This window comes from Sylvia atricapilla, chromosome 3 (genome assembly GCF_009819655.1).
Source record: "Sylvia atricapilla isolate bSylAtr1 chromosome 3, bSylAtr1.pri, whole genome shotgun sequence".
Taxonomy (NCBI): domain Eukaryota; kingdom Metazoa; phylum Chordata; class Aves; order Passeriformes; family Sylviidae; genus Sylvia; species Sylvia atricapilla.
Window position 1 is genome coordinate 112,734,065 of NC_089142.1, and position 9,884 is coordinate 112,743,948.

General features: G+C 54.4%; 1 protein-coding gene across 1 annotated transcript; it reads left to right on the forward strand.

The window, feature by feature from the left end:
- The first annotated feature begins 7,317 nt into the window (after positions 1-7,317).
- LOC136358595 (serine/threonine-protein kinase pim-1-like) lies at positions 7,318-9,826 on the forward strand. The gene is given in 5 exon segments (XM_066314469.1): positions 7,318-7,948; positions 7,985-8,428; positions 8,623-8,799; positions 9,056-9,180; positions 9,182-9,826. Coding segments are annotated over 5 exon segments (1,623 nt in total). The 3' UTR covers positions 9,428-9,826.
- Positions 9,827-9,884: the final 58 nt, after the last annotated feature.

A 9,884-nucleotide genomic window follows, 5' to 3' on the forward strand; every position in this document is an offset into this window, starting at 1 on the left:
CCGGCCAGCGCCCGCCCCCCTGCGCCGGGGCGGCGCCTCCTGCGCATGCGCGGGCCCGGCCCCTCACGGCCCCTCAGGGCCCCGCCCGCAGCGGGAGCGCCCCGGCAGCCCGCCGTGCCCTGCCGCCGAGGGACCGTGCAGCGTGTCGTTGGTCCCCTCCCGCAGCCGGGCTGATGGCTCGGGAGCCCCCGCGGGTGCAGCTGAGGGTTCGCAGGTTCACCAATCCCCGGGGCCGAGGCCGATGCAGCAGCGGAGCCCGGGGACACCGCGGTGCTGTCCCCGTGCACCAGGGACCGACTTCCCTGTTCCCTGATGTCCATCTCTGTCTCTCCAGCTTGGCACAGGGAGTTTGCCCGCGGCTGGGTGTGTGGTAGCCCAGCCCTCCTTGTGCTAGCGCACACAGCTGGGAAGCCACTGTAATCCCAGCGTTGTTCCGTTGCCCACATCCTCCAGTGCTGGATCCTGCGGGAGATCCTGAGGCCATTGCTGGCTTTTGGGAGGTATCCGCCTTTCCCCGGTGAGACACGGTGTCCTGGGTTGTAGTTTAGGATGTATTCTATCACCATCTTCAGTTAATGGCCCATCAATGCCTTTTGCATGACTCATAGATCACTCCCTCTGGGAGTTATCTCTCTCTTTAATGGGCCATCAAGGCCCTCTTCCATGACTCATCATCCCATTGTGAGATGCTCTGCCCACGGGGAAGAGCCAAGCATTCTCACCTGGATATAAGCTGGGATTTGGGACAGTAGAAGCAGCCCTCACCCACTGGATTCCCAGAGGATTGGAGCTACCAGACCTTTCTACAAGATTTCTGTTTCAGGAAGACCACCTCGTCTGGACTGCTTCCATCACCCTGATCAGGTTGCATTCTGACTCTGTCACTGGTTTTTCTTTTTGTATTTATTTTATTTAATTCTATTTTATTTTCCTTTTCTTCTCATTAAATTTTATTTCTGACTTAGAGCCTCTTACTTGGTTTGTTTTCAAAACCACAACACACGGGAGCCACACGTTACGGATATTCCCACATCTGTGCACATGCCTGCACCCTGGCACAGCCTCCTGTGCACCCATCCCGTGCACTCTGTCTGGGCAACGTCTTCTCTCGTCCACGGGATGGCTTCCCCTTATATTGTGACTTTTTGGAGCATCGTGCATGCCCCCAATGGGGAAAAGCATGGGTGCCCTCTCTTCTCACACTAGTGCTGCCTCTGTAAGGTTTTTACTCTTGCACGCAGGTTTCCAGCATGGAGGAGGCATGTGGGGTGCTTGCCTCCATCCCCGTCTGCGCTCCCGACCCTCTCTGTGTGGGGAACGAGCACCACTCAGCTGTGGGAACCCTTCTCCCCAGATGTGCAGCCCCTAAAGGTGCGTGGTGAGTGGCTGCTAGGGCACCTCTTGGGCTGTGTGCCAGCGGATCAGGCACAGCTTTTCCCACCGCGCTTCTGCTGTCAGTGAAATAAATGGGTGAAATAAACAGAGTGGGATAAGGGGGAATATTGGACAATAGAATATGCCATCTGCTCGCTGCCCCTGCCTGCCTTGCCAAAGATACTGGTGTGGAGTCTTCCCTCTCTGCTGGAAAGGTATATTGGGACAGGGGCTGGGATTGGCCTCGTTTCCATGTGTGATTATCAGAGCAGAAACCAAGCTCTGTGGAGCTCAAGAGGAGCCTGTGCTCTGGCAGGTGATGCCTGTGAAATTGCATATTGTCTGTGTGTTTGTCCTTCCAACCACCCTGGCCTGAGCATTCCTGTCCTAAGCTTTGTTTTACAACCTTTGCTCTCACAAGCAAAATGGTCTCGAAGCTGCCAGATTGAGGTTCGGGTGTCAGTGATTTTTCCCGGCACGTGACCGCAGTGTTTGCGGCACACTCTGCCGCTTTCTGCAGCGGAAACACCGGGACAGGCACAGATTAGCTCTACAGGGCTGCCACAGATGCTCTGAGAGCCAGCCCAAGAGGACTGGGCTCTGTGACAAGTTCAGAAGTAGCAGCAGCTCTGACCGAGTTACAGAAGGAAATGCCAGGGAATTTGAGCTCCATCCAGAAAGGCTGACAGACTTCCTGCTGGGGAAAGCCGATAACCTTGTCACCCTTCTGCTCTTGCCTCTCAGTCTTCATTTTTATCCCATTAGAGGGGAACTGGCTTACAGTTGTACCCATATTACGGTCTTGCCAAGTTCTGCTTGGGTAGAAATGGTTATGAATGAAGAAAGCAGGATTATTTTCCCTCGTAAATCCTACATTCTATCCATGGCAGCTGCCTGTTCTTCCTCTGCTCTTGTAAAAACACCCACAGGTTTCTCTGGGAGTGTCTGTGTCCCTTGTCTTCAGCAAGAGAGGCAGATGGAGCTGAGAGGTGTATCCTTCATTGCCTTTGGAAGCAGGTCACATCAAATTAGTATCAGGCGTCATTTGCTTTCCCATGCTTTGGGAAGATTCTCTCACTTTCTCCTTTTTCTCCTATTCCTTGGATGTGGCTGTGGGAGGATAGTCAAGCCAAGTGCTGCAGAAGGGCAGGCTGGGCTCCTCCTCAATACCATGGAGGGAAGTCAAATGAAGTCAATAAAACTGCATTTGGGTCTTGGACATGATTGTGAGAATTCAGGCAATGCCAATTGCTTGAAGAGTTTTGGTGTCCTGAGGGACCACGAGCCCCAGCTGCAGTCGGTGGCACAGCACCCCAGAGTCACAGAAAATACCCTGCCAGAAAATACTGGATGCCTTGTTGTTTCCAGCTGTGTTCACAATCCATCCATCCTGCTGCCACTTCTTTGATCTGAAATGCTGCTTTGTGCCCTGCAGCCCCAGGTCGTGGCCACCACTTCAAATGGGAGCTCTGCTTCTTTGGCCAACATGCACTGCAGACTCCACCAGGCTCCAGCCAGGTGACACCAATGCAATTTGTCACAGTTGAAAACCTCTTCCCAGCTCTCTGGCACCTTTCCATGCCAGACTAAAGGGCACAGCCCTGCATCTGATGGTGCTGCAGAGGGAAAGTGGCCACTGGCCTGCCTGTCCCTTTTGTTTATGGGACTGGAGCTGCTGTGAGAGGGAAGGTGTCCTTAGAGGGTCCTGTTTGAGCCAGGTGGGATCAGACACAGGCTGGCAAGTTCTTTCTGGAATGCTGAATGGGTCAGGGGAAGAGCTGCATTTTTGTCAGTCCCAGGGCAGGTTGGTTGTGTCCCCAAAGGATGTATAGGAAGGAAGGTATTGGAGAGGAGAGGCTTTTAAAAGCCTTTTAAAGAAGCCACTTCTATGGTGTCATACTACGGAGCAAGGTGCCAGCAGTGACAGCTTGTGGTAGCATTTGTTCTGGAAAGAAGAGGGAAAGCAAAAATAGCTTTTTTTAGGTAAATGGTGCTGCAGGGCAGCAGTGGCTGCAGGGGTGAGGTAGGTGACATCTCTGTGGCATTTGCCAGATGGTGGCTGTCCTGGGTTGTAGTTTAGGATGTATTCTATCATCATCTTCAGTTAATGGCCCATCAATGCCTTTTGCATGACTCAGAGATAACTCCCTCTGGGAGTTATCTCTCTCTTTAATGGGCCATTAAGGCTCTCTTCCATGACTCATCATCCCATTGTGAGATGCTCCGCCCATGGGGAAGAGCCAAGCATTCTCACCTGGATATAAGCTGGGATTTGGGACAGTAGAAGCAGCCCTCACCCACTGGATTCCCAGAGGATCGGAGCTACCAGACCTTTCTACAAGATTTCTGTTTCAAGGAGACCACCTCGTCTGGACTGTTTCCATCACCCTGATCAGGTTGTATTCTGACTCTGTCACTGGTTTTTTTCTTTTTGTATTTATTTTATTTAATTCTATTTTATTTTCCTTTTCTTCTCATTAAATTTTATTTCTGACTTAGAGCCTCTTACTTGGTTTGTTTTTAAACCACAACAGTGGCCCTTCGAGGATACCAGCTGGTGGTGCAGCCTGTGGCAGCTGGAATCCAGCCAGAGCCCTGCATCACTTTTTCCTTCTGTTTTTTCTAATCTCCACCACCTTCCCCTCTTGCAAAAATAAAGCCTGCATGAGGTTGAGCCTGATCCCTGCCTCCTCCTCTCACTGCTGCAAGTTCCATGTTTCAGCCAGCACTGCCAGTGGCCAGCATGGGCTGCTGGAGGGAAGTGAGCAGTAGCCACTTCCCAGCAGGCAGAGTTCCTGCACGAGACTTTGCATTAGTCAGAGCCTTGTTTCTCCTGCTGCAGCACAAGCCCTTTCTGGGAAGGTTCTTCTTTACCAGGAGGGCCATGAATATAGTGTGAGAGGAAATGCACTGATCATTTCTGCCCAGAAGGAAGCATTTCCCCGTGTTTGTACATTTCTGAGAAATATTCACTTGTATCTTTGAGAGAGAACCGGTATCCTTTTGGAAGGGGCAAGGGAAGAAATCAGGCTCCCATGGAATGGATAATGTTTCATGAGTGTTGCTGGCCATCTGTGCATTGGCCAATGCTGCTGGTGGATGCAGGACAACAGCTTGAAACCCCACATTCTGATTTCACTGGGAAGGGTCCAACAGGAGCCGTGTTAGAAACTGACAGCAGAAGCCACATGCTAAAAATAATTATGGCAGGACCTGTCTGCATGGAAACGCCACAGATTTTAGAAACTGGAGCATTTCTTTCCATCCAAATCTTTACATTTGAACTCTGGAAGGAAATAGAGAACAAGGAGCGTATCATTGCATAAAACCATGCTGCACCCCCATCCTGAGGGTGATTTGGCTGAAGCTGTATGAGAATATGCTTCATATGACAGTGGGAAGTTTACAGCACAACCACAAAGCTGCTGGTTTGTAGGAGCATTGCTACAGCAGCAGGTTCTGCTTACAGGTACTCAATAGGTCTGGGGCCACTGGCACTGCAGGTCAGCCTGGACCCCACAGGAGCCTCAGTCAACCTGAGAAGTGGCACCTTGTGGTGTCCATGGCAGAGAGGAGCACAAGGAGTGACACAACTCCGTGCACTCAGCCAGGCTGGAAGATTCAGTCTGCCCAACAGCCCTTCTGAGAAGGACTTGGGGTTCTGGCAGACAACAGGCTGACAATTAACCAGAAGTATGTTCCCATCACAGAGAAGATAAACAGACACATCTAGCACAGGTAGAAGAGTGATTTCTACCCACTCTGGTCAAAGCTGATGAGGCCTCCCTGGGATTCATCTCCAGCATTAGGTCCTCCAGTTCAGGAGGGATGTGGCAAAACAGGAGAGGAGCCAGCAGAGATTACAAAAATGGTTAGGGACCTGGAGCACAGTGCCTGTGAGGGGAGAGAGCTGGGCTTGGGTACTCTGGTGAGAAGGCAGCAGAGGGGACATCTCCCAGGAGCCTGTGACTGGTGGAAAGGCAGTTACAGACATGAGATCACAACTCCTGCAGCATCAGGCAGTGCAGCAGGGATCACAACTGCAGAAGACAGCTTGGGAGGTCCACAAGCAGTTCTCAACAGGAAGTTTTAGTCTCCTGAAATACAGTTAGCCTTTAGATTGAAGTCTCTTCACTTACCCACCCAAAGCACCTTGCCAGAATCAAGGGAAAAAACAAACAAAAGAAAGGAACAAAACCCCAAACAGCCCAAACCCCAGACACACTACTAATTCTATTTCCATCCTAATCACAGCAGAGGAACACAATGCACGAGTGCATCTCAGCTTGCCAAATTGCAAATACTTGTCCAATGTAGCATCTGAAAGCGATTTGCAGTAATTTTCTATAAAAATACTTCACTGTCAGATCAACAGTGATAGGAAAGCCTTGAATTAGACCACCTCCCTCCTACCCCACAAATACGTTTTGTATAAACTGAAAGAACTGCTAAGAGCTCTCTCTTTTTGGTAAAATTTTCCCATGTGTTTCTCTGCAGGTAGACATCATTCTTAGTTGTTAATCCACTTGGGCAGTTTTTCTGTCTTCTACACTGTGCCCGTGGAGTAATATTACCAAGTGAGGAAAAACATTCTTTTTGCTAGAAGTAAGTATCTTCTCTTCACATGAAAAACTTAAAGCGTCCCCAGTAGACACATGCAAGTGCTGCAAAGAAATAACACAGAAAATAATTTATTTTCCACTCCAGGAGTTCTCAATAGCAACCTTTCAAATTCACCTGAAATAAGTTTTAAAGTAATGCTGCAAAACGCACGGGAAAACATACATCCAGCTCTCAAAAAGAGCATAAAACTTCTTGAGGCAATATGTGCTTCTAAAAATATTGCTGAAGTTGAAAATCCATTTGCATTTAATATCATGACATTTGGTTTTGCAGCTTCATAGAATCATTTAGGTTGGGAAAAAAACATTAAGGCCATCCAGCCCAACATCAACCTAATGCTGCAAAGTCCACCACTCAAACACGTTCTTAAGTGCCACATCTACACATCTTTAAAACCCCCCAGGGTTGGTGACCCAAACACTTCCCTGAGCAGCCTGCTCCAATGCCTGACACACTTTTTGGTGAAGCTGGATTTGCGCTCCAGTTGCATTTTTTGAGGGGGGTTTATAGGTACCATATTCCCATTATGTCGATATATAATCCATCTTCCTCCTCAGAACACCATCCCGCGCTGTAGCCAAATGTCTCAAGTAATTTTCCTTCGGTACCTTGGGTACTTTGTTCCCCTGCCACCTGAACAGCGGTAGGGAAAGACACGACCCGTTTGCAGCCACAGGCAGAGGGATTGTAGCAAAACCTCTTCGTGTCTTCCCCAGTATCGCAGATTCGATTGCAGACGCCCGGTGGAGCAGGATATTTACAAGTTGCTTGTCCCTGCACGCTGATAATTCGGCGTGTGCAGAAGGAACAGCTTACAGCTGCTGTTGGGAAAGCACGTTTGTTTTTTCACTACTACCACCCGTTTCTCTGCCTGCTCTCTGCATAAAGGATGTAAGAGAACGATGGTACAGGGAGTTCACGTACCCTTCAGTTCTGTTCTCGCCCTCAGTTCTGTTCTCGCCCTCAGCTGAAGAAAGGAAACCTGCACACGCAGCAGCGCTGCCTTTAAAATAGCACCAAAACACGAGGTTCAAATTAGATATCCACAAAAAACCTCTGCACCGTGAGATGCTGGAACATCGCTGTCAGGGCGTCTGGTTACTTCTCTTGAGGGAATCAGCTCCGGGTTTTTATTTCTTTGTTTGTTTCTTTCGTTCCGTTGGGCTCGCGGTGGCAACGGACGGACGGCCGCGCGCTCCGGCGGCTCGGCACCGGCACCGGCACCGGCACCGGCGCCTCTCCCGATCGGTTTTCCGCTCACTCCCCGCCCCGCTCTCCCTCTCACACTCACTGACTCCGCTCCCGTCCGTGTTCCGCCTCATGCTGCGTCCCGCAAGGCGCCCGTGGGCGACTCGGGCCCCTGCCCACCCCTGTCGGGCCCGCCGCGGTCTCGCCCCCGCCGGGCTCTCTCCGCACTGGTTGTGGAGCCTCTGGAAGAGTTTCTGGAAGAGTTCCGCACGCTGGTGGTGGTGGAGCAGCACCGGCTTTTGGCTCCGCCTGGCGCGGGCCCTGGGCCGGCCCCGAGCGAGGCTCCTCCCGCGGTTCCGCCCGGCTCCCGCCCCGGCCCCGGCAGCGTCGCCGGTGGTTTTCCCGGCCCGAGCTCCGCCGACCGTCAGCGGGGCCGCCGGTCCCGAGCCCGGGGCGGCTCGGGAAGCAGCAGCGCCCGGTTGCCCCGGGCAGAACGGCGAGAGCGCGGTGCCGCCCGCACGGGCGGAGAGGCCGCCCCTGGAGCAGCTCTACCGGGCGGGCCCGCTGCTGGGGAGCGGCGGCCACGGCAGCGTTTACTCCGGGACCCGCCTGGCCGACGGCGCCCCGGTAAGACACGGCGCCGGGTCGGAGGGGGCGGCGGGGGGCGGCGGGCGGCGAGCTCAGCCCGCCGCTGACCTTGGCTTGCAGGTGGCCATCAAGCGAGTGTCCCGGGATCGCATCTCGGAGTGGGCGCGGCTGGTGAGTGAGCGGGGCAGCGGGGGCAGCCCGCGGGGCTAAGGCCGGGCCCGGCAGGGTGGAAGCCGGGCAGGGGGTGCCGGAGGCCCCGCTGAGAGCATCGCGGTCCCCCCGCAGCACAACGGCGCCCTTGTGCCCCTGGAGTTGGTGCTGCTCTGGATGGTGTCGTGCCCTGGCTTCCGCGGCGTCGTGCGGCTCCTGGACTGGTTCGAGCTGCCCGACGGCTTCGCGCTGGTCATGGAGCGTCCGGAGCGCTGCCAGGACCTCTGGTACGTCCTGGCCGAGCGGGGGTTCCTGCCGGAGCCCGTGGCGCGGGGGCTGTTCCGACAGGTGCTGCAGGCCGTGCGGCACTGCACCAGCCGCGGCGTCCTGCACCGCGACATCAAGGCCGAGAACGTCCTCGTTGACCTGACCACCGGCGAGGCGAAGCTGATCGACTTCGGCTGTGGCACGATCCTCCAGGACACGCTCTACACACGAATGGCAGGTGAGCCCAAAGCCGGGGCCCAGGCAGGCAGCGGAGGCTTTCCCCTCTGCTGGCAGAGGGGGAGAGGGAGAGAGGGAGTGGGAATCCTTCTTCAGCCGGCTGCAGCCAAGGTACCGGGGCAGGGCTGGCTGTTGTGGAGCTGGCTGGGAGAGAGGGAGCAGCATCACCCTGATGGGCTGCACCCTTGTCTATAGGAACACCAGAGTACAGCCCTCCAGAGTGGATCCTCTTCGGCTGCTACCACGGCCAGCCAGCCACCATCTGGTCCCTGGGCATCCTGCTCTATGACCTGGTCTGTGGGCACCTTCCTTTCCACACCGCTGAGGACATCGTCCGGGGACAACTCTTCTTCCCACCCCACGTGTCTCAAGGTTGGGATGTACCTTCAGGGCACAGGAGGAAGAACGGGATTGGGAGAAGGCAGCTGCACATAAGGGTCCTGTTCTTGCAGTTAGGGAGGAGGTTCATCTCCTGGACACATGTGTTTCTGTGCTGCCCTCCTCCAGAAGTGAGGATCGATGGGAAGATCTGGATCAGCTCTAAGCACTCCTGGTGTGCCCTGTGTGCTGTGTGCTGTGGGAGAGCACAGACAGGAGCTGACCAGAGATTCCTGGTTTCTCTCCACAGAGTGCCAGTGCCTCATCTGGTGGTGTTTATCCATGGACCCCGCAGACAGGCCATCCTTGGAAGACCTTCTTGAGCATTCTTGGCTGCAGGAGCCCCGCCTGGTCCAGGAGACAGCAGAGATCCATCCCTCTGCACAGTAGGATCCAGGAGCCCAGCAAGGAGCAGTCTTGTGGCACTTGGAAAAAACCCCAGAGCATTTCCCTGCAGCACAGAGGAGAGATCAAAGCCAAGGAGATGCTTCCACTGCTCCCCACGTTGTGGAGGGAGGGGCTCAGTGCTCTGTGCCCTATTGGAGAAGTTCTGGCACTGCAAGTGAAGGTGCTACAGACTGGAAAAGGGGAAACATCCCCCTGCAGCTCAATGGCATCATGACGTCCCTGCAAGCTGAGGCACAGCTGTTCTTCTGGAGCACAGAGGACACCATCCTGGGGCTGGACTGGCTTTGGTCACAGCCCCGTCCTGCAGGACTTGCTCTGCGCCCTGATGAAATCAAGATGAGTCCCCAGCGGGCAGAGGGGCAGGCGGGGGATGCTCCTGCTCCAGCCACAGCAGGGCTCCAGCCACAGCAGGGCTCGGCCTGGCCACGGCCCGGAGATTTCCCTGCTTGGCAATATTACATTTTGGAAGGGGAGCCGGCTCCTGGCCTTGCCTGGGGCAGGGACAGGCAGCCTGACAGAAGCTCCATCTATGTGCCTGGGGGGCAGCAGAGGGGCGCAGTTCCGAAGCCGTGCCCCAGCTGGGCTTCTCTGCAGGCCCGTGAGGAAGGGGTGGGTTTAGGGGTGGGAGAGGTGGAGTTCTCCCCATCTGTGGGGAGGCTGAATTCTCGCAT